This window comes from Pristiophorus japonicus, chromosome 3 (assembly GCF_044704955.1).
Source record: "Pristiophorus japonicus isolate sPriJap1 chromosome 3, sPriJap1.hap1, whole genome shotgun sequence".
Taxonomy (NCBI): Eukaryota; Metazoa; Chordata; class Chondrichthyes; family Pristiophoridae; genus Pristiophorus; species Pristiophorus japonicus.
Genome location: NC_091979.1, coordinates 206,841,522 through 206,866,223, shown reverse-complemented (window position 1 = coordinate 206,866,223; position 24,702 = coordinate 206,841,522). Strand labels below are relative to the sequence as shown.

Here is a 24,702-nt window from a genome sequence, read left to right as displayed (position 1 = left end):
CAACCTACTCAACCTTTCCTCATAAGTCAACCCCCTCATCAACGGAATCAACCTAGTGAACCTTCTCTGAACTGCCTCCAAAGCAAGTATATCCTTTCGTAAATATGGAAACCAAAACTGTACGCAGTATTCCAGGTGTGGCCTCACCAATACCTTGTATAACTGTAGCAAGACTTCCCTGCTTTTATACTCCATCCCCTTTGCAATAAAGGCCAAGATTCCATTGGCCTTTCTGATCACTTGCTGTATCTGCAAACTAACCTTTTGTGTTTCATGCACCAGGACCCCCAGGTCCCACTGTACTGCAGCACTTTGCAATTTTTCTCCATTTAAATAACAACTTGTTCTTCGATTTTTTTCTGCCAAAGTGCATAACCTCACTCTTTTCAACATTATACTCCAACTGCCAAATTTTTGCCCACTCACTTAGCCTGTCTATGTCCTTTTGCAGATTTTTTCTGTCCTCCTCACAAATTGCTTTTCCTCCCATCTTTGTATCGTCAGCAAACTTGGCTACGTTACACTCAGTCCCTTCATCCAAGTCGTTAATATAGATTGTAAATAGTTGGGGTCCCACCACTGATCGCTGCGGCACACCACTAGTTACTGATTGCCAACCCGAGAATGAACCATTTATTCCGACTCTCTGTTTTCTTTTAGTTAGCCAATCCTCTATCCATGCTAAGATAGTACCCCCAACCCCGTGAACTTTTATCTTGTGTAGCAACCTTTTATGTGGCACCTTGTGAAATGCCTTCTGGAAGTCCAAATACACCACATCCACTGGTTCCCTTTATCCACCCTGTTCGTTACATCCTCAAAGAATTCCAGCAAATTTGTCAAACATGACTTCCTCTTCATAAATCCATGCTGACTCTGCCTGACTGAATGATGCTTTTCCAAATGTCCTGCTACTGCTTCTTTAATAATGGACTCCAACACTTTCCCAACAATAGATGTCAGGCTAACTGGCCTATAGTTTCCTGCTTTTGTCTGCCTCCTTTTTAAAATAGGGGCGTTACATTTGCAGTTTTCCAATCTGCTGGGACCTCCCCAGAATCCTGGGATTTTTGGTAAATTACAACCAATGTATTTACTATTCCTGCCGCTACTTCTCTTAAGATCCTAGGATGCAAGCCATCAGGTTCAGGGGATTTATCTGCCTTTACTGAGTACCACCTCCTTAGTGATTGTGATTGTATTGTTCCTCCCCCCCTTGACTATCCACTGTTGGGATATTTTTCGTATCCTCTACCATAAAGACTGATACAAAATATTTGTTCAGAGTTTCTGCCATCTCCATGTTCCCCATCACTAATTCCCCGGTCTTGTGCACCCATCACACAAAAGTAGCCATTTACAACAGAAAGTCACAACCAGTATAAGCTTTTCATAAGGATCTCCCAAAATTTACTTACAAATATGCACCATGTCTTAGATACGCCATTTCTGAGTGCTCTGGCTTGTCTGAGGAACCACTTCACTAAAAGAATGTTCAACCATGGAGAGATGATTCATTTACCCCTGAACAACATGCCTATCCACTGCGGAAACCAGAACATAACAACTCAATTGTCCCATTATGAACATATATCAAGTAAGTGAGTTGGTATTCACTGGATACCCCCTCACCATTCTGTGGTGAGTGTACCTTTATTTGTCAACCTGATTTATTACCTGTCCTATAAGGTGAACATGAGATGTAAAGTCGATCCACTTGAGTGTATTTGATCATATTTCGGGTACGGAAAATACTCACAGAATTTGTTTCTCGTTGCACTTTGTTATCTCATCTTTTACCTTCTTTTATGGAACAAATCTTTTCAATGTCATTTATTTAAATAAATGCACTTTTAAAGAAAGAAAGATTTGCATTCATACAGCGTCTTTCATTACCTAAGGAAGTCCCAAAGCGCTTTACAGCCAATTAAGACTTTTAAAAATGTAGTTACTGTTGTAATGTTGGAAACGAGGCAGCCAATTTGTGCACAGAAGTCCCACAAACAGAAATATGGGGCCCAAGTTTCCACAAGAAAAAAAACGGGCGCCCCTCCGAGCTGGGCGCCCGTTTTTCACGCCTAAAACGGCGCCTAAAAAAATCCTCGGTATTCTCCACCGACTTACAGGTCCTGTGGCACTCGGCGCAGCCGGCACGAGCTATGGGGGGGGCGGTGCCAGGTCCCTGCGCTGAAAACAGTGCTGGGACCTCTGCACATGCGCGCTACAGTCGGCACGCAAGTGCAGTAGCTCCAGGCGCCGAACTGTGTGGGAGGGGCCCGAAGCACGCAGCCCCTAGCCCTGGCCCAATGGCCTCACTGGGGCTGCGTGAATGAGGCTCCTCTCATGGCCAGCTCCTGCTCCCCGCCCCGACCAGACCCGACACTCGCTCCCCCCCGCCGACCAGACCCGACCCGACACCCGCTTCCCCCCCCCCCCGCCCCAACCGAGACCCGAGACCCGCTCCCCCCCGCCCCCCCCCCCCGAGACCCGCTCCCCCCCGCCCCGACCGAGACCCGAGATCCGCTCTCCCGCCCCGACCCGAGACCCGCTCCCCGCCCCGACCCGAGGCCCGCTCCCCGCCCCGACCCGAGGCCCGCTCCCCCCCACCCGACCCGACACCCGCTCCCCCACCCCCAGACCCGACACCCGCTCCTGTTCCCCGACCCCCCCCCTCTTCCCTCCCCTCCCCCCTCTCTTCCCTCCCTCCCCCCTCTCTTCCCTCCCTCCCCACTCTCTCTCTTCCCTCCCTCCCCCCTTCCCTCTCCTCTTCCCTTCCCTCCCTCTCCCCTTCCCTCCCTCTCCCCCTCCCCTTCCCTCTCCCCCTCCCCTTCCCTCCCCCCCTCCCCTTCCCTCCCTCTCCCCCTCCCCTTCTCTCTCCCTCCCTCTCCCCTTCTCTCTCTCTCTTCCCCCCCTCTCTCTCTCTCTCCCTCCCTCTCTCGCTCAGCGGCACGAACAACTGCAGAATTCTCCCTGGCTGAAGCACTTTCACACAGGTAGGAAGATGGTTTATTTAATCTTTTCTTGGCTTATAAATGTTTATTCAGGTTGGATTTATTTGTATAATATTTGTAGAAGTATAAATAAGGATTTATTGTCGAATTTAATGAGTTCCCTTCCCCCCCCACCTCGTTCTGGGTGCCTAATTTGTAACCTGCGCCTGATTTTTTAATGTGTAGAACAGGTTTTTTCAGTTCTACAAAAATCTTCACTGGCGCCATTCTACTTTAGTTTGGAGTACATTTTCACCGTGGAAACTTTAAAATCAGGCGTCAGTGGCCGGACACGCCCCCTTTTGAAGAAAAAATTCTGTTCTAAACTAGAACTGTTCTACCTGACAAGAACTGCAGAAAAAAAAATGTGGAGAATTGCGATTTCTAAAATAGTCCGTTCTCCACCAGTTGCTCCTAAAAATCAGGCGCGAATCATGTGGAAACTTGGGCCCATGATATTGACATGATAATCTGTTTCAGTGATGTTGGTTGAGCGATACATATTGGCCAATACACCAGGGAGAACTCACCTGCTCTTCATCAAAATATTCCCATGGGATCTTTTACATCCACCTGAGAGAGCAGATGGGACCTCAGTTTAACATCTCAACCAAAAGATGGCAACTCTAACAGTGCAGCACTCCCTCATGTTTGCACTGGATTGTCAACCTAGATTCTGTGTTCAAGTCTCTGGAGTGTGATTTGAACCCATAACCTTCTGACTCAGGGCGAGAGTGCGACCTTTAATAAATGGAGAGACCATACTCAATATCAGATGATTTACAGCATCCTGAGAGGATTGCTGATCCCATCAGCTGACTACACTGGGCTTTTCTTTAGTCTGGCATAGAGATTCTCCACTTAGTTGTTTCTACCAATACATGAGTATTACATGAACAATTCTACTAACATAGAATAATCTTACATAATACAATCAATTGACATTACATCATACCATTTACTTAATACAGTTCAGGCGGAATTTCCATTCTCAAAAATTACAATCAAGAAACTCTTGTTCCTTGGAAAAAACAAATAGAAGGCTATAAATTTTAAAAATCCTGAATCTGAAGCAGATAACCAGCCAGTTTTAAAACATAGCAGCTAGTTTCCTCCAATTCAATAAACATGAGGTGAAACTCCCTTTTTTAAAAAAAAAGCATGATAAATGTTTTTGTTGAAATTAATGAACTGCTAAAATAATCATAGTTTTATTAGCACAATATTATCTAAAAGGAAGCTTCAATCTTCATTGGGCTTTCAGGCTTAGGCCTTATGTCTCTTTGCATACCAGCACTCCCACAGACCATTTGTGCTCCTCAGAGGTATTTTTGTAAACCTGCTATATTCTAGTCCTCAGTGTTTCCTGGCCTGTCCAACCCCACCCAGTCCCATCTTGAGTGTACCAGTTTTGATCTGATCGTTGCTGCCAGGCCTGGCTTGACAAGTGCATGGCCCATCCACTCTGCCCTTCTTTCATAGCAGAAAATCTTGGCCGCAGATTGTCACTTTACCCATCCATGGAGACCTACCTACCATGCTCCAAAATTTCCCCTGGCTGCCACTCACCATGAGAATCATCATGGGAGATCCATTAGTATACATTATTGTTTTAGCTTGGATTAGACCATCAAAAATTTGTTGGAGGCATGTCCTTATAGTCTCCTCGAAAACAAATCACCCAAATGGGCTGCTTTTAAAGTGGAATAGAATAGCCATCAACTAATTTTTTTTTTACTGCTGTAGAATATGAACCATGCTTTATTTGTGGCAAATAGTGGTGATTCTATGAAATCTTCACTAAAGTCACAACTGTCAGAACTGGTTTGAGATCAAATATTCTCTTTTTGGCTTGACTGTGCAGCTTTGATCTTAGCAAAGAAACAAAGTTTTATTTTAATATAAAGTAACTTCACTAATATTCATGAATCCATTTTTGGAGGGGTAGGAATCCAAACCACAGCACGGATGAATAGTATGTTAATGTGTTCTTTTGATATTACTCCCCTATTTGCACATGACTACATTTTATTACTAAATTTAGAGGCAGATATTTCAGCCAATAAGTTTTCCAAAAATGGCTTCGAAATGAAATAAATTGGATTAAATTAGCACACTATTTGAATAAAGTATTTTTCCAGTTATCAGTGAGGTTATTAGTTAAGCATCAGCCTATTATTACAGTTGGATGTTTGAAATGAGTTGTGCATAGTCTACAAAATTCTGTTAAATGGGAATCTCATGAAATTCATCAATGTTTCCTGCAGTCAGTGTAAAGCACGATAAAATTAATGGATGGATTTCATTAGGTCTTCATGACTTCAAGGTGCCCCTGCTGCACACAAGAAAAAAAATAGGACATCATGGTTTGGTGGAGCAGCATATGTAATGCTAGCAGTGTGCTTGTGGCAATTATTAGAAGATGAAAAATGCAGTGAAGAATATTCGAGAGAAGTGTTAAATTTTGTAATGTTGCTATCCTTGTGGGAAAAATATAAACCATTATTAACTTGTTTTCTCAGTTAAATGAAATACAAGCTCAAATATATTATTCAATATGCACTTGGTTGCAAAATACGATCAGTACTCTACTGGGCATAATCTGGATGATGCATTCCACTTGGGACCAATTCAGCAGGGAAATGTAACCATTGCTGCAGGAAGACAGAGGAACCTTGTTACCCACACAGAGAATCTGCGAGATTCCTAGATTTCTCCACAACACTGTCGTTTATGGTTAAAATACGTTTTTTTAGCAGAGGGCTGGAATTGCAGCCTTAGAGATGCTAAATTGAGGTAAGGAGTTAACTATTATGAATTCTTAGAATGTAAATTAAAGTATATACTGAAAAATAATAACTTTGCAAGAAACTCATCCTTATTATTGTACACTAAACAGAACAGACACCTGTAGATGAACCTTGAAATAAATTTAAGTTTTTAAAAAGCATATAGTTAAAAGAAAGACTTAATGAAATACTTGCATTTATATAGCACTTTTCACGACCACTGGACATCTCAAAGCACTTTACAGCCAATGAAGTACTTTTGGAGTGTAGTCACTGTTGTACAAGCAAGCTCCCACAAACAGCAATGTGATAATGACCAGATAATCTATTTTTTGTTACACTGATTGAGGGATAAATATTGGCCAGTACACTGGGGATAGGAAGCAATACAGTGGAGGAGGATTTCCTGGAGTGCATAAGGGATGGTTTTCTAGACCAATATGTCGAGGAACCAACTAGGGGGGAGGCCATCTTAGACTGGGTGTTGTGTAATGAGAGAGGATTAATTAGCAATCTCGTTGTGCGCGGCCACTTGGGGAAGAGTGACCATAATATGGTGGAATTCTGCATTAGGATGGAGAATGAAACAGTTAATTCAGAGACCATGGTCCAGAACTTAAAGAAGGGTAACTTTGAAGGTATGAGGCGTGAATTGGCTAGGATAGATTGGCGAATGATACTTAAGGGGTTGACTGTGGATGGGCAATGGCAGACATTGAGAGACCACATGGATGAACTACAACAATTGTACATTCCTGTCTGGTGTAAAAATAAAAAAGGGAAGGTGGCTCAACCGTGGCTATCAAGGGAAATCAGGGATAGTATTAAAGCCAAGGAAGTGGCATACAAATTGGCCAGAAATAGCAGCGAACCCGGGGACTGGGAGAAATTTAGAACTCAGCAGAGGAGGACAAAGGGTTTGATTAGGGCAGGGAAAATGGAGTACGAGAAGAAGCTTGCAGGGAACATTAAGACGGATTGCAAAAGTTTCTATAGATATGTAAAGAGAAAAAGGTTAGTAAAGACAAACGTAGGTCCCCTGCAGTCAGAATCAGGGGAAGTCTTAACGGGGAAAAAGAAATGGCAGACCAATTGAACAAGTACTTTGGTTCGGTATTCACTAAGGAGGACACAAACAACCTTCCAGATATAAAAGGGGTCAGAGGGTCTAGTAAGGAGGAGGAACTGAGGGAAATTCTTATTAGTCGGGAAATTGTAATGGGGAAATTGATGGGATTGAAGGCCGATAAATCCCCAGGGCCTGATGGACTGAATCCCAGAGTACTTAAGGAGGTGGCCTTGGAAATAGCGGATGCATTGACAGTCATTTTTCAACATTCCATTGACTCTGGATCAGTTCCTATCGAGTGGAGGGTAGTCAATGTAACCCCACTTTTTAAAAAAGGAGGGAGAGAGAAAACAGAGAATTATAGACCGGTCAGCCTGACCTCAGTAGTGGGTAAAATGATGGAATCAATTATTTAGGATGTCATAGCAGCGCATTTGGAAGGAGGTGACATGATAGGTCCAAGTCAGCATGGATTTGTGAAAGGGAAATCATGCTTGACAAATCTTCTGGAATTTTTTGAGGATGTTTCCAGTAGAGTGGACAAGGGAGAACCAGTTGATGTGGTATATTTGGACTTTCAGAAGGCTTTCGACAAGGTCCCACACAAGAGATTAATGTGCAAAGTTAAAGCACATGGGATTGGGGGTAGTGTGCTGACATGGATTGAGAACTGGTTGTCAGACAGGAAGCAAAGAGTAGGAGTAAATGGGTACTTTTCAGAATGGCAGGCAGTGACTAGTGGGGTACCGCAAGGTTCTGTGCTGGGGCCCCAGCTGTTTACACTGTACATTAATGATTTAGACGAGGGGATTAAATGTAGTATCTCCAAATTTGCGGATGACACTAAGTTGGGTGGCAGTGTGATCTGCGAGGAGGATGCTATGAGGCTGCAGAGTGACTTGGATAGGTTAGGTGAGTGGGCAAATGCATGGCAGATGAAGTATAATGTGGATAAATGTGAGGTTATCCACTTTGGTGGTAAAAACAGAGAGGCAGACTTTTATCTGAATGGTGACAGATTAGGAAAAGGGGAGGTGCAACGAGACCTGGGTGTCATAGTACATCAGTCATTGAAGGTTGACATGCAGGTACAGCAGGCGGTTAAGAAAGCAAATGGCACGTTGGCCTTCATAGCGAGGGGATTTGAGTACAGGGGCAGGGAGCTGTTGCTACAGTTGTACAGGGCCTTGGTGAGGCCACACCTGGAGTATTGTGTACAGTTTTGTTCTCCTAACTTGAGGAAGGACATTCTTGCTATTGAGGGAGTGCAGCGAAGGTTCACCAGACTGATTCCCGGGATGGCGGGACTGACCTATCAAGAAAGACTGGATCAACTGGGCTTGTATTCACTGGAGTTTAGAAGAATGAGAGGTGACCTCATAGAAACGTTTAAAATTCTGATGGGTTCAGACAATTTAGATGCAGGAAGAATGTTCCCAATGTTGGGGAAGTCCAGAACCAGGGGTCACAGTCTAAGGATAAGGGGTAAGCCATTTATACCCAGGAGAAACATCTTCACCCAGAGAGTGGTGAACCTATGTAATTCTCTACCACAGAAAGTTGTTGAGGCCAATTCACTAAATATATTCAAAAAGGAGTTAGATGAAGTCCTTACTACAAGGGGGATCAAGGGATATGGCGAGAAAGCAGGAATGGGGTACTGAAGTTGCATATTCAGCCATGAACTCATTGAATGGCGGTGCAGGCTCGAAGGGCCGAATGGCCTACTCCTGCAGCTATTTTCTATGATATCTCCCCTGCTCTTCTTCAAAATAGTGCCATGGGATCTTTTACGTCCACTTGAGAGAGCAGACAGGGTCTCGGTTTAACGTCTCATCCGAAAGCCAGTGCAGCGTTCCCTCAGCACTGCACTGAAGTTTCAACTATGATTTTTTTTATGCTCAAGTCCCTGGAGTGGGTCGTGAACCCACAACCTTCTGACTCAGGCGAGAGTGCTACCCACTGAGCCAAAGCTGACACTAAATATAGTGGATATCGCTCTCTAAAAATCCGAATGCTGTTGCACTAAGCCACAGAGACTGGAAGAGATCAACGGTTCCATCCCCAATCTGTGCCAAGCTAACCATACAAAAAGAGTTAGACAGAATAATCTAAACTTTTGATTGGCTGTGAAACAGATTTTTGAAGAAGTTTTTCAGCCAATGAAAATCATCTTAGAAAAAAGTTGTTTTCAACTTCCAAATGAATGGTGCAACAAGGAGATGAAACAATAAGGGCCAAGTTGAACACTTTAAAAGGCAGGGAGAAAAGGGTTAGAATGGATAGAGAAGAACATTAAAAGTTATAATTAAATAGCGGATTGAACAATGAATAGAAGAAAAAAATGACAACATGACTGTCATGGGCAAAGTGTTCACTTATTTTCATATGTCAAAAATTATGTTTTTGACATTTAGGTGGAAAATTTAACTTAACTTGCCTGTCGGGAAATTAATGGGATCGGGTGCAACATTCGTTTTAGACCTGCCCGATCTCACTCTCCATTGAACTCACTAGAGAGTACTGTTGGGCGTGCTGTAAAACCGGTGTTCCAGTCCTTGGGTTTCCTGACAGGCAAGTGAAGTTAAAATGAACCCTTTAGTAGTTTAGGGTTAATATTACAGTAATAAAGCTATTTGAGTCGCTTTATTACTGCAATATTCTTTATTTCAATGTCACAATGTGTACACTGAAAAACAAACAAATCCAGCCAGCACGGAGAGACAGGAATTACCCTGAACCTGCCAGTCGTCCAAAGGTTGGGTATAATTGCCTACAGAAATTCCCACCACTGAACACATCATATTATTTCCTACCATGAGAGCAAACAAACTGAAAAACTCCATTTCCTCACCATGCTGATATTTAACATTTGAACAACAACATAAGGTGACAGTCACTGCAAACAAAGTAAACTTAGTGACTTTTAAAGTTACATAGACTACTGAAAAACCTATCGATTCTTACTTCAGAACTGCTGCAGAAAGCATGGGTACCATTAGACATGCACCTTCAGCCTTGCAATACATCAAACAGGACCGTTCCTAAAAACGGCAAGGTTCTGCACTGTTAAGACACAGGAAATGTCAAACACAACTAATAGAGAAAGAAAAACCAGAATTGGTTATAATATATGGTTATAATGTCCGCTTTGGGGGATTTTGCAGCATGTTGTTACAATGATAGTGGCACTTAAAAAAATGAAAGTAGCTCTTTTTGCATACTGTTTCATTCTCCTTTTTACTTATTGAAAACAGGCTAAATCCAGTTATTATGGGTGCAACATACTTCATAGTAATTTGGGTAATTTTATGCTGTATATAGATATGTTGGGATGTTGGGTAACAGTACTTGTGTTTGATCAGTTAGGGAAACAATGGGGTTTCTATTTCTGATAAGATTTAAAACTGTGGATAACGACCTAGGATGACCAAAAGTAAGTGGAAAGGCACTTGCTCATATACAATAGTCATCTGAACTCACCAGAATGTGTCCTGAGGTGACCAGTCAGTGCATCTCGTCGCCTGCAGGCATAGCTGCAAAAAGGGCATTTGAAAGGTTTCTCTCCTGTATGTAGCTTGATGTGCCTCAGTAGGTTTCCTTTTTGGGTAAATGAAGCACCGCACTGGTTGCAGTGGAAGGGACGTTCACCTGTAACACACAAAACCAAGATAGCACACCTGCGATCAAAAGCAGACTTCAAAGGGACCAGGTGCTGAAAATATTACCACGGCACATATGGTTTCCATGGTAGCAGCTTTCAAGTTTTACCATCAGTACATCTCCCACAAGAGAAACTATCACTGGATGAAGTGGCTTGAAGGAGTTGTTGAGCCAATTGGTGTAAGGGGACCGATCTAAAATGCAGAGTTTAAATGATACAGGGAGTAAATTTCCTCTGAGTTTTATGTGCAGTAGAATCCTAAATGAGTTGTTTACAACAGGCTTACATATAACACACAGAAACTTGACCCCATGATCACTGAACACTGGGATAATTCAATTGTCAATAATTTCACCTATACAATTGCACTGATGGTGTCATCAGTATTGTTTAAGCAAAGAAGTCCAAATTTCCATTTTCATGGGCCATTTATTGCATACCATGGGGTCCTGTGAGCTACATATGAAGAAATACAATACAAAACTTTAAAGTCAAGGAATGCATATAAAGTGCACAACCCTGAGCTAAATTACACACATCAATTAAAAATTAGTTTTCTATAATTAAAATCAAAGTGCTTATAGGATAGATATGGGCAACAAGTAGCTTGGGTTTAAACAATATATTTTTTTAACACTGAAAGACAGAAATAAAACTATATAGGGCCTAAAATTCCGATCGATGTCGTCCCGCGGGCAAACGAGTGAAAAAGGGAAAAAAGATACGCACTTACTTGTTGCTGCTGCGCCCGTTCGAACTTCCGAGCCTGAGGCCTCTCATGACTGCATGTCGCAGCGCTTGCACGTCGGGACGTGCGCAGGCTGGGAGCTGGAGACACATGGCTCTGAGCAGCCAATCAGGTGTAGTATATTCTCATTCATAGTAATAGGAGTTCCTAAGTCCGGAACTCCTATTACTATGAATGAGAAACCACCACCCCCCAAAAAAAACCACCCAGAACACAATAAAAAATAGAAAATACACTACATATTTAAGATTAATTTAAATAAAATTTCTTATAAAAAAATATATTTTCCCGACTTTTTAAAAAAGTTTTTTTAATTTTGCCTTAAAATAAACTCACCGTAGTGGGGAGGGTTTTTAACAATAAAATGTGTTTTTATAACTTTATTTTAAAATGTTTTTGTGTATTTTTAAACATTTGTGCTTGTAAAAGTAGGCTGTACGCCTGCTTTTTCAGGCGCAAGATTTTTGAGGACATTTGCTGGGCAAGATATCCGTAAATATCGGAAAGCTTGCCCTTCAAGTGTCCTCGCTCCCGATCTGCGGATGATCTGTCAAGCCAGAAACTTGACAGATCAGAAAAGCCGGTTTTCAGGGCATGTGCATTGCATGCTAAAAAACAGCTTTTCAATGCCTTCCCGGGTCCATAGAAACTTCATACGGACCCGGGACATCGGAATTTCAGCCCTATTAATAATAGTTCTTTATAATGTGATGCACTGATGTTGGCACTTCAAACCTTTACTTGGAAAATAATTTATTGATTCAAACTAACTGCAATTTACAATGCTGTCAGGCTACTGCAGTGATCATTTATACAATCTGTGTAGATCCACTGTAATCGGTGATTGTTACAACGGGTTTCATTGCTGAAACTACTGATGTTTGTGATGATCAATTAAAAATTTCAAAGAAATTTAGAAAAACATATTGCATAAATAAAAAGCACAATTACAGCACTTGATTATATCAAATGAACCGTCCAAATGTAAAGCAACACATTGTGGACATGACTTAAGAGTTTATTGATCGGAAGCTATTGCTGCCCATGAACAAAAATGTTGAATTCTGACATGCCCCTAGAAGTTTAATTTTCAAATCATCGTAGCATCTTCATCCAGTCAAACATTACTATTTAATTACAATGCATCAAATTAAATATTTAGAAACCTACAATAGAACCAGTAAAATAGCATTTCTTTCAAGTTCATTTTAAAGTTATGTTATGTTTGAACCCACTCCCAGCACATTAAAATGATTCATATTCCTTTATTTAGGGTCACCTTACACCACTGACACACTCTTCTCCCAATTCCCTAATTACTGCTGTTATTCCACAAATACTGTTTTTCTATGTCGAGTAGGTGCCTGACAGCAGATTGAGGTTACTTGCCCTACAGGGATTATCCCTCCCTCTGGGGAAGAGCATCGTCTTCACTTGGTGCTTTCTGTTGATGACACAGCAGAAACTGGGAATGCACTTTGTGAAGAATCCAGAGATCAAGGGGCACAGATTCACAAATCATTAAAAATAGCAACGCAGGTTAAGAAGCCCATTAAAAATGCAAATACAGCCCTGGAGTTAATTTCTAGAGGAATAGAATTGAGAAGCTGAAAGGTTATGGTAAACTTGTATAGAGCCTTGGTTAGACCACACTTAGGGGTCGAAATTCATAGAAACATAGAAACATAGAAAATAGGTGCAGGAGTAGGCCATTCGGCCCTTCGAGCCTGCACCGCCATTCAATGAGTTCATGGCTGAACATGCAACTTCAGTACTCCATTCCTGCTTTCTCACCATACCCCTTGATTCCCCTAGTAGTAAGGACTTCATCTAACTCCTTTTTGAATATATTTAGTGAATTGGCCTCAACAACTTTCTGTGGTAGAGAATTCCACAGGTTCACCACTCTCTGGGTGAAGAAATTCCTCCTCATCTCAGTCCTAAATGGCAGCGGCCCTCTCCTTTAACTGCAGGGGAGGGACATTGTGACACGTCAGCCCGGCACTGATGACTGGTCGGAGCGGCCGACCCGCTGCAAGGTCACTTCCGCCCCGCAGCCGCCCAGAACATCGCGCCGACCAAAAAAAAATTAAAGTACTGAATTTCACCGGAATCTCCACCCCAAACTTCTAAAAAGGTAAATGCGTCCTATTTGGGGCAGGGCCAAATTTCAGCCCCAGAGAGTATGTTTCAACTTGTGGGGATCCAAAAATAGGGGTTATAAATATAAAATAAAAAATAAATCCAATAGGGAATTCAAGAGAAACTTCTTTACCCAGAGAGTGGTTAGAATGTGGAACTCGCTACCACAAGGAGTAGGTGAGGCGAATAGCATAGATGCATTTAAGGGGAAGCTAGATAAGTACATGAGGGAGAAAGGAAAAGAATGATATGTTGATAGGGTTAGATGAAGTAGGGTGGGGGTAGGCCTGAGTGGAACATAAACACAGACCAGTTGGGCCGGTTGGCCTATTTTTGTGTTGTAAATTCTATGGGCCAGATTTTGCTCTAGTGTGGCATATCATGGCATGCCCCATTAGTTATAGCTGTTTGCGCATAAAACATTTTTACCCCCAAAATTTCTGGAAGTGCGAGCTGATAATGGCGCAGTGAAGGCAAAAGGGCATTTGGTACCCTGGTGAACAATGTGATCAACAGTGTATCTCCTTAACCAATGAGATGTAAGAAGTGAGAAAAAAACAGCGGAAGGGCTGGGCAGGTGAATTAGAGTGGGAGAATTAGAGTGAAATCAGATACAGAAAGAGAAATAAAGAGAGGGAAAGGAAGATTGGATTAATGGGGGGGGCGGACAAAGAAAAAGTAAGAAAATGTTAATTTTTTAAATCTGTAAGAATTTACAACCTGAAGGAATGAGACTTCACACTTAGAATTGTTCACTTTCTGGGCGAGAGATTGGTTGGCAGTCACTAACAATTATCACGCCATTAAAAGGGTACTTATGCTATTAACAACTAGACTTAACTTTGTGGTGAATTTAACAGGAAATTAACGTGCAAATGTAGCAATTTCATGAAAATCTTGGGGTGGTTAAGTGCGAGCTTATGTTTTTGTGAAGCAAATGGCGGAGTGGTGCAAATCGGTCAGCAAATTGTGGCAATTTGCAATTCACAGGGTATCTCTTCCTCGCGACAAGTTGCTGGCCGATTTACACATTCAGACGCCATTATTCTTTCAGCAAAATCTGGCTCCATGTAATTCTATGTAATATATGTAATCACAGACATGCTTATGCCCTACCATCCCAAAGGCACAGCTGAAACACCAATGTAATAGTTAGTGATTCTTTAAAGATACATTTTTTTATAGTGAAAACATTTGAAACTTCACATTCATGGCATGTGAACATTCTAGTCATAGGCCTTCGATGCCTGTAATCCTACTGCATAGGACCTGCTTATGTGGGTATTTTAATTGCAATACATAATTCCTTGGTGTTAATGAATAGTCACTTCATTGCTTGGAGATGTGGTCATTTGCTGAAGAGATATCCCATTCTAACTCACTCATATCTGCACCACTTAGAAGTTATCCAGCTTTCACAATTGTGAAAGAGCCTAGGAACTGCAACATGCTCTGTGCCATAACCTACACTTATTGGGCCTAAGTTTGCCCCCCCGATTAGAACGGCGCAAAACCACGCCTAAAACTTACCGCGGAATTCTCCCCGCTCCTCAGGACGTCTTCGGCCTTGGCGTAGTACATCACATCCAGTGGGGGGCAGAGCCAGATCCCGGCACTGAAAACAGTGCCGGGACCTCTGCACATGTGTGCTAGTGTGTGCGCGCATGTGCAGTAGCTCCTCGTCCCCACAATCTCTGCAGGCTGTGTGGGAGGGGCCCGAAGCATGCCGCTCCTAGCCCTGGCCGAATGGGCTCCCTCATCGGCGGCCCACTACCTTATCCAGCCACACAGTTGCAATAAAGTAAAGATCAGGGCTCAGGCGTTTAAGTGGGAAGTGTTTATAGACTCAATAATGGCGTCTTTTGAAAAAAATCCAGACAGGAAAGGCATGCCTGTAAGGGCCAGGCTTCCGATGGTTAAAGAGGATGCGGTAAATGGCAGGAGTTTATGTAATCCACCCATTTTTTTAATGTCTTGTTTGTCACTTAAGCTGTGGATAATTAAGCCCGAGCAAAGAAAAAGTATTGCTTTAAAGAAAGCGTGAGTGCAAATATGAAGAAACGCAAGTTGGGGCTGATTTAGTCCAATTGTAACTATTATTAGGCCCAGTTGGCTTGATGTTGAGAAGGCAACAATTTTTTTAATGTTGTTTTGGGTGAGTGTCATGCAGCAGTAAATAGGGTAGTTAAGGCCCCCAGGCAGAGGCATATTGTTAAGATTAGTTGATTGTCTTATATTAGTGGGTGTAAACGAATTAATAGGAAGATGCAAGCGACAACCATGGTGCTGGAGTGGAGTAGGGCAGAGACTGGCGTGGGGCCTTCTATGGGCGCCTTACCTGTAAACCACCCGTGAACAGACCCCCGTAATCAGCCGACTCCCCCCACGATCGGACATGCCTCCCCTCACCCTTCCCGATGTCAGCTCCCCTCCCAATAGTGGATGCCAGCTGTGGCCTGGAGCCGCAGGCCTACCCACCCGACAGCCAGGGGAGGTGCGTCAGAGGCTAAAATCGGTCAAAGAACCCAGTATGGCCAGGGACGTGGAGGCCCTGCCCCTCCACCCCATCCCGCCCGCTCACAGGCCTCCATACCTCCCCATTCAACCGGTAACTTCTCTCCACCCCCCCACCCGCCCTCCCAGTCGACGGCATCCCCCAGCCTTTCTAATCGCCGACCAGGACTGATGCTCCCTTCCCAGTACTGGGGACCAAACCCAAGGGGAGCAAACCCAAGGGTCCCAGGCTGCAGTCAAAAGGAATTCTGTGAAGTAGTTTGGCTGAAACTCTTATTTACAGGACATGCTGGGGGGAGAGGGTTAACAGCCAGAGGTCGTGGTCTACATCGGTACCAATAACATAGGTAGGAAGAGGGATGAGGTCCTGCAGGCAGAGTTTAGGGAGCTAGGAGATTAAAAAGCAGGACCTCAAAAGTAGTAATCTCCAGAATACTCTCAGTGCCACGAGCTAGTGAGTACAGAAATAGGAAGATAGAGCAGATAAATATGTGGCTGGAGAGATGGTGCAGGCGGGAGGGCTTTAATTTCCTGAGGCATTGGGACCGCTTCTGGGGGAGGTGGGACCTGTACAAGCCGGACGGGTTGCACCTCAACATCATCATCATAGGCAGTCCCTCGAAGCAAGGATGACTTGCTTCCACACCAAAAAGGACTGAGTTTAAAGGTGTTTTAATGAAGAATCTAATATTCCAGATCCCGAGCTACATCTTGAAGGGTGGAAGATGCCTGTGCTTGGATTCCTCAACAGAGCCGGGACCAATATCCTTGCGGTGGGGGGGGGGGGGGTTGCTAGTGCTGTTGGCGAGGGTTTAAACTAGCTTGGCAGGGGAATGAGAACCTGAAAATAGATTCAGTAGGAGGGGAGTAAAGCTGAAATTAGAAAGCAAAAATAAAGAAAGTGAGTTTGAAGGAGAGAGGAAACAAAGAGGAAAAAAGGGTAAAAAAAACAAACTTAAAGGCACTTTGTCTAAATGCACGTAACATTTGTAACAAAATAGATGAGTTGACGGCACAAATTTAGACAAATGGGTATGATCTGATAGCCATTACAGAGACGTGGTTGCAAGGTGACCAGGACTGGGAATTAAATATTATGGGGTATTTGACAATTCGGAAGGATAGACAGAAAGGAAAAGGAGGTGGGGTAGCTTTATTGATAAAGGATGGAATCATTGCAATAGTAAGAAACGATATTGGCTCAAATGATAAGCATGTTGAAACAGTTTATGTGGAGATAAGGAGCAATAAGGGTAAAAAGTCACTGGTGGGCGTAGTCCATGGGCCCCTTAACAGTAGCAACTCTGCTGGACGGAGCATAAACCAGTGGGGGCTTGTAAAAAAGGAACAGCAATAACCATGGGTGATTTTAATCTTCATATTGATTGGACAAATCAAATTGGTCAGGGTAGCCTCGAGGAGGAGTTCAAAGGGATGGGTTCCTTGAGCGATATGTAACGGGACCAATCAGGGGGCAGGCAATCTTAGATTTGGTCCTGTGTAATGAGATAGGATTAATAAACAATCTCCAAGTAAAGGATCCCCTCAGAATGAGTGATCACAGCATGATTGAATTTCAAATTCAGATGGAGGGTGAGAAAGTGGGATCTCTAACCAGGGTACTAAGCTTAAATAAAGGAGACTATGAAGGTATGAGGGCAGAGTTGGGTAAAATGGACTGGGAAAATAGATTAAAGTGTAGGACGGTTGATGAACAGTATGTGTACATTTAAAGAGATATTTCATAACTCTCAAGAAAAATATATTCCAGTGAGGAGGAAAGGATGTAAGAGAAAAGATAGCCATCCGTGGCTAACTAAAGAAACAAAGGACCGTATCCAATTAAAAACAAGGGCATACAAAGTGGCCAAAACTAGTGGGAGGACAGAAGACTGGGAAGCTTTTAAAAGCCACTAAAAAAATGATTAAGAAAGGGAAGATAGACTATGAAAGTAAACTAGCGCAAAATATAAAAACAGATAGCAAGAGTTTCTATAGGTATATAAAAACGAAAAGGGTAGCTAAAGTAAATGTTGCTCCCTTAGAGGACAAGACCGGGGAATTAGTAATGGGGAACATGGCGATGGCAGAAACTCTGAACAAATATTTTGTATCAGTCTTTATAGTAGAGGACACTAAGAATATTCCGACAGTGGATAGTGTAGCGGCTATAGAGGGGGTAAGAACTTCACACAATCACAATCACTAAGGAGGTGGTACTCAGTAAGATAATGGGACTAAAGGCAGATAAATCCCCTGGACCTGATGGCTTGCATCCTAGGGTCTTAAGAGAAGTAGCGGCAGGGATTGTGGATGCATTAATTGTAATTTACCAAAATTCCCTGGATTCTGGGGAGGTCCCAGCAGATTGGAAAACTGCAAATGTAACGCGCCTATTTAAAAAAGGAGGCAAGACAAAAAGCAGGAAACTATAGACCAGTTAGCCTAATATCAGTGGTTGGGAAAATATTGGAGTCCATTGTTAAAGAAGCTGTGGCAGGACATTTGGAAAAGCAAAATTAGGTCAGGCAGAGTCTGCATGGATTTTTGAAGGGGAAGTTATGTTTGACAAATTTGCTGGAGTTCTTTGAGGATGTAATGAACAGGGTGGATAAAGGGGAACCAGTGGATGTGGTGTATTTGGATTTCCGGAAGGCATTTGACAAAGTGCCACATAAAAAGATTACTGCACAAGATAAAATTTCACGGGGTTGGGGGTAATATATTAGCATGGATAGAGGATTGGCTAACTAACAGAGAACAGAGAGTCGGGATAAATGATTCATTCTCTCGTTGGCAACCAGCAACTAGTGGGATGCCGCAGAGATCAGTGCTGGGACCCCGCCTATTTACAATCTATATTAACGACTTGGAAGAAGGGACTGAGTGTAACATAGCCAAGTTTGCTGACGATACAAAGGAGGAAAAGCAATGTGTGAGGAGGACACAAAAAATCTGCAAAAGGACATAGACAGGCTAAGTGAGTGGGCAAAAATTTGGCAGATGGAGATCTATGTTTCTATAATGTTGGTAAGTGTGAGGTTATGCACTTTGGCAGAAAGAATCAAAGAGCAAGTTATTATTTAAATGGAGAAAGATTGCAAAGTGCCGCAGTACACTTTTGAAACACAAAAGGATAGTATGCAGGTACAGCAGGTGATCAGGAAGGCCAATGGTATCTTGGCCTTTATTGCAAAGGGGATGGCGTATAAAAGCATGGAAGTCTTGCTACAGCTATATAAGGTATTGGTGAGGCCACACCTGGATTACTGCGTGCAGTTTTGGTTTCCATATTTACGAAAGGATATACTTGCTTTGGAGGCAGTTCAGAGAAGGTTCACTTGGTTGATTCCGGGGATGAGGGTTTGACTTATGAGAAAAGGTTGAGTAGGTTGGGCCTCTACTCATTGGAATTCAGAAGAATGAGAGGTGATCTTATCGAAACGTATAAGATTATGAGGAGGCTTGATAAGGTGAATGCTGAGAGGATGTTTCCACTGATGGGGGAGACTAGAATTAGAGAGCAGGATCTTAGCATAAGGGACCGCCCATTTAAAACAGATGAGGAGAAATTTCTTCTCTCAGAGGGTTGTAAATCTGTGGAATTCGCTGCCTCAGAGAGCTGTGGAAGCTGGGACATTGAATAAATTTAAGACAGAAATAGACAGTTTTTTAAACGATAAGGGGATAAGGGGTTATGGGGAGCAGGCGGGGAAGTGGAGCTGAGTCCATGATCAGATCAGCCATGATCTTATTGAATGGCGGAGCAGGCTCGAGGGGCCTTATGGCCTACTCTTGTTCCTATTTCTTATGTTCTTATGTTCTTAATGTATTTGCTAGTTTACCAATCCATTTTTAATCTAGTTGTTTAGTGCTTTGTAAGTCTTTGTGCTAGGTGCAGGTCCCCTCAGCTTCCTTGTATTTTTTATCTGTTATTGAATGCTTATTTTTGTGCTTTGTTTCGTGTTTGGTGCTTTAAATGTATTGGTGCTTCTTTAATGTTGCTGTGAAGGTTTTTAGTGCTTTGTAAGAACCTCTCACTTCCCTTTCCCCGCCGCCCCCCCCCTCCAAATCTCTGGCTATCTGCGCTGATTTCTTAGCTGACTACAAGGTTTTTCTGTGCGGACACAAGTGGCCACATACGCTGCCCTAAGTTAGTTTGGAGTAACTTTTAGCTGTCTAAACTTACTTATATGGCCAAAACATGTGTAAGTGGCTGGTAACACCCCCTTTTGAAAAAAAAACGAAACTAAAAAAAACCTAACTCACTTAGAATGGAGCAAATTAAATGGGCAGAATTGGAATTTTTAAGATACTCCAAAAAATCAAGGTGTTCCAAAAAAATAGGAGCAAATCCTGGGCAAACTTGGGCCCACTGACTGTAGCTTTTGTTGATGTTTCATTCCTAGGAATTTGGGAAATTTACTGGGAATTTTGGAATGTAATTTGGTGAATTTTTCGACAAAAGTAGATTTTACTTTTACATCATTAGTCCTGGAAAAACTAAACTTTAAATAAAATACTGCATTTGATGGAAATCAGAAACAAGAATAGAAAATGCTTTTTTTCATTCCAGCCAAAGATCATTAACCTGAAATAGTTCTCTCTTCACAGATGCTGCCTGACCCACTGAATGTTTATAACATTAAGCTTCTGTATGCTAAAGTTTATTTTCTAAAGCTTGTCATGGTTAAATATAAAAATGTATTGCTGAAGAACTTTCAATCTAAAGACAGTGCAATCAGAAATTACCAAGTGGCACCAGGTGCAAAACTGATAAGGCCAAATGTAGTTGTAGGCTATTGGAGAGTTCATTGCATTGGTCAACTGGCTTGTGTATAGACCATGGAGTTACAAAACATATTTTATTGTAGATATTTCCATATCATGTTTTAAAATTACTTTCTGTGGTTGCTAAATAATGGCTTTGGAAAGGTTTGTATTGTAGTTCTTAAGTATAAAAGTTCTGTACTCAATTTATTTTGCAATTAATACACCAAATGCTCACCCAGTGACCACTGCAGACAGTTCAAAGGAGTGTCATGATTGCATATAAATATATATGTGTGCAGGTGTGCATGTATATGTGTTGCAATGACTTTTCAATTTCAAGAGTCAAAAAATTGCCACTGCAAATACACCATCAATATTCACTCCATATGTATATACAATAAAAAGGTACTGCACTGACTGTGGATTTGTGGTCAGCTCACAGTAGGTCATGCATTTTTTGCATAAGAATGTCGAAGTGTTAGAAACAAGACTTAGCACCATTATGTGGGTAAGGGTAAAGTTTAAGCCGTGTGCAATGATCCAATGCCTTCTTTGAAGTGTGGTACCATTTACTTGAAATTAAAACTGATTTTGTGACTAATAACATTATTGTATTTTAGATATGTTCAATTTGTTAAAAAAAGTAAGGTGTATTTTGCACAATAATTTGAGACTCTAGTTCTACTTGAATAGCTGAATCAATGTATGAAGGCCTAGAAATTTGATCGCGGTGTACGCCCATTTTACAGATGTAAAACGGCCAGCTACAGTCCAATATGATGGGCGGCTTGTGCAGGCTCATTCCGTAACAGCATCAGAAGTGTGCCACTCCCTATATTGGATCGGACTCCTCATTAGACGTCCAGGACGCGCACCAGAAGTATGAAAAAACCTCATTATAAATTTTAAATAAGGTCCCTACGCTTGTTGTAGGATCCTTTTGTGATATTGGCTGCTCCAGCTTCTGACTCGCCACGTGATAAACTCGCTCCGCAACTCGTGGCACTAACAGGCAGGAAAGACCTATTAGCACCTTTTTCTAAAGGGCTCATCCATGCCATACAGGTTTATCCTTTTCTGGCTATCCTTTTGCCTATTTTGTGCCTTTACAACTGAATTATGACTTGTTATCAAGTTTTTGCTGGTGCTAAACTACTTTAGTCTGTCTTCAAAATAGGTTTTATTGTAGTTATGGGTGGTCTGGTAAGTCTGCATTTGGGGCTGGAAATATGAGGAGGGGCAGGGAAGAATGCAGGAAAGAGCAGGAGCTGCTGGGGAAGATGGAGGAGGACACTGTGCAGGGTTCCATACCAACAGCGTGTCTTCAGGGAGAACTTCTCATACTTCAACTTCACTGAGGAGCAACGTCTCAGGCATCTTCGCTTCACCAAGGGAGTGGTCACTGAGCTATGTTACCTGCTGCAGCCACAAATAGAGCCTCAAACCAAAGCCTTTAGTTGTCAAGGTCACCATGGCTCCTTCTAGGCCTCTACAGATCACATCAGCAACAGTGCACTGTTGTATCCGGGAGGTCACAGAGACTCTCTATGGCAGGAGGAATAGCTACATTAGTTTTTCCATGGACAGAGCGAAGCAAGACGATTGCAGGTGCCATAAACTGCACACTCATGGCATTGCTTGCTCCCTATCACAATCCTGGCATCTTTCTGTATAGAAAGGGAGTCTACTACCTCAACATCCAGCTTGTTTGCGACCATAGGCAGCGCATCAAGCAGGTCTGTGTCCAGTTTCCTGCAACAGTCACGATTCATTCACCCTGTGCCAGTCATCTGTGCCACCTTTATTCCAACCAGGCTGGCTACTAGGGACCAGGCTGGCTACTGGGAAACAAGGGTTATCCCCTTTAGACATGGTTTTAATTTCTGTCAGAAATCCGGGCACAGCTGCAGAGCAGGCCTACAAAGAGAGCCATACTGCCATCAAAAACATAATCGACCAGACAGTCGACATGCTCAAGCAACATTTCTGCTGCCTGGACCGTTCAGAGATGCTTTACCGTACATCCCTGAGCAGGTCATGTGCTGCATAACTTTGAGATAATGAGGAACCAGCCCTTACTGCTGCCTGGGCAACAAAAAGTGTAGCAGAAGGAGGAGCAAGAAGAATAGCAGCAGAAGGAGATGGAAGAGCAGCACGAAGAGCAGCACATCGACCACCAGTGCCCCTAGTTGCCATAGCTCGCAAAGAGCAACTCATCCTAGAGTGCTTTACATAAACCATCCCTTCCATAATCAGTACACAAACAGTCCCACAATTCTCATTGCCACCATCATGACCATCACTAACGAATTGCCATGCTTCAGACCAGCCTTATGGGTTAAAATTCAATTCAACAACTCAATTCTATCTATGTCCAATATACAACAATAATAATTGAGAATCACCTTTTTGCAATGCCTTAGTGGCTCGTTTCCCTATTCTAGTGCTCCGATGAAGTGTATCCCCAGTGGCTACAATTTCCAAGGTGGAAGGATGCTGAGCTCCCATTGAGGATACTTCAGATGACCATGGTGGGCGACCTTGAGCAGCTCTAGGCATTGAGGGCCCAGCTGCAGACTGCAGCATCTTGGCGTAGGCTGGGGAAATCTGACGTTATGGCTGAGTGACACTAAAAAGAGCACTGGCAGAATAGGTGGTGGGAGTGCAGGCAAGCTATCATTCTGAGAGAGACAGTAGGTTCCTATCCCAAGGAGTGAAGGCCACTTTCCTGAGAGTGTGCCTCAGCACTTCTATGCTCTGCATGAGAACAGAGTGCAGTGGTGATGTGACACTCTGAAAACAACTGTCAATGCTAGCCACCAGATCCAAGATGTCAGCCATCTGAGAGTCCACAGCAGAGCTGTCAACAGAGGCTTCATCATTGTGGGCACCACTGTCATGTTCATGAAGCTGATCACTCGCTCCAGTTTGGACAGAATGGTCTCCAGAGTCTACTCAAAGCCCCAACACATTGAACCTGGACTCCTGCATGCTCAGAGCTATTACGTGTGAGAACCTTGGCAGGCTTCCCAGTACATTTGCATTTCCTGGTGAATGCCCATCAGCCTTCTTCAGTAGACTGGGCCCTCAAAAGTCTGCATCTGAGTCCTCTGTAACAGAGCTAGTATGTGATTCTGCCTTCTGGTGAGTTGGCATCTGTAGCATCCTAGCCCCCTGTCCTAGCTCCTGCACACTTGTGTGTAGTGATTCACCACATGATGACCCCCTTCTCTAGCCTCTAACCTACATGTGGTGCCAGTCTCTGAGCTGGTGCTTGGTGGGGTCAGATCAAATGACTGCAGCTTCTTCCTTAAGTGGTAGAGCAAAGTATCCTCCAGTATTGCCACTCACCATGCCCATGACTCTACCCCTGCCTCTGATGGCCAGCAAGTATTTCTTCCACAGGGGAGAGGATGTACAGGTAGGCTTGGCATCCATTGGTAGCGGCCTCCTGCTGCATGTTGTGTGTGACTGCAAGAAAGAAGGGAGTGTGTTAGTGACAGCCTTGTGAGAAACTGTACTTGTCATAGCTGAATAGTTCATATGTACTGTGCAAGATATGAGATGTGGGAAGTGAGAGTTGCAATAGAGGTGAGAGTAGGAGGTGCAAAGTGTGTGTAGCAGGAGAAAGAGGTGGTGTGGTATAGTGCAGAGATTGTAAGAGAGTGAAGGGAAGCGGAGGAGCATTGTGAGTATGAGGCTGCAAGTGGTGCAGGTGTGAGGGGAGGGTAACTTATGTGAGAGGTAAGATTCTTACCTTGACAACTTTGATAAGGTTGCTGCATGTGAGAATTTCCTGGGAGCTAAGCTCCTGGCATTGACCTTCTCAGTGAAATCTTCCCATGGCAGTGATGGTGATACCTGGAGTGGGGGGGGAACAGGATCTCCCTCCTCATATCAACAGCCTGGACCAGGCATCCAAAGCTGTATCAGAGAACCTGGGTGACTTCTCTGTGCCTCTTCCAGTCATTGGAGACCTTTCACAGCATTTCCCTGCTGCCTGTAACCAAAGC

General features: G+C 43.1%; 1 protein-coding gene across 11 annotated transcripts in view; it reads right to left on the bottom strand.

Annotated features, from left to right (window-relative positions):
* Positions 1 to 24,702, bottom strand: part of ikzf2 (IKAROS family zinc finger 2) — a 353,441-nt gene that overhangs the window by 42,186 nt on the left and 286,553 nt on the right. For all 11 annotated transcript variants that reach the window (XM_070876218.1, XM_070876217.1, XM_070876227.1 and 8 more), the window contains one exon: positions 10,332 to 10,499. In XM_070876218.1, the coding sequence (XP_070732319.1) occupies positions 10,332 to 10,499 (168 nt within the window). The remainder of the gene's footprint in view (positions 1 to 10,331; positions 10,500 to 24,702) is intronic.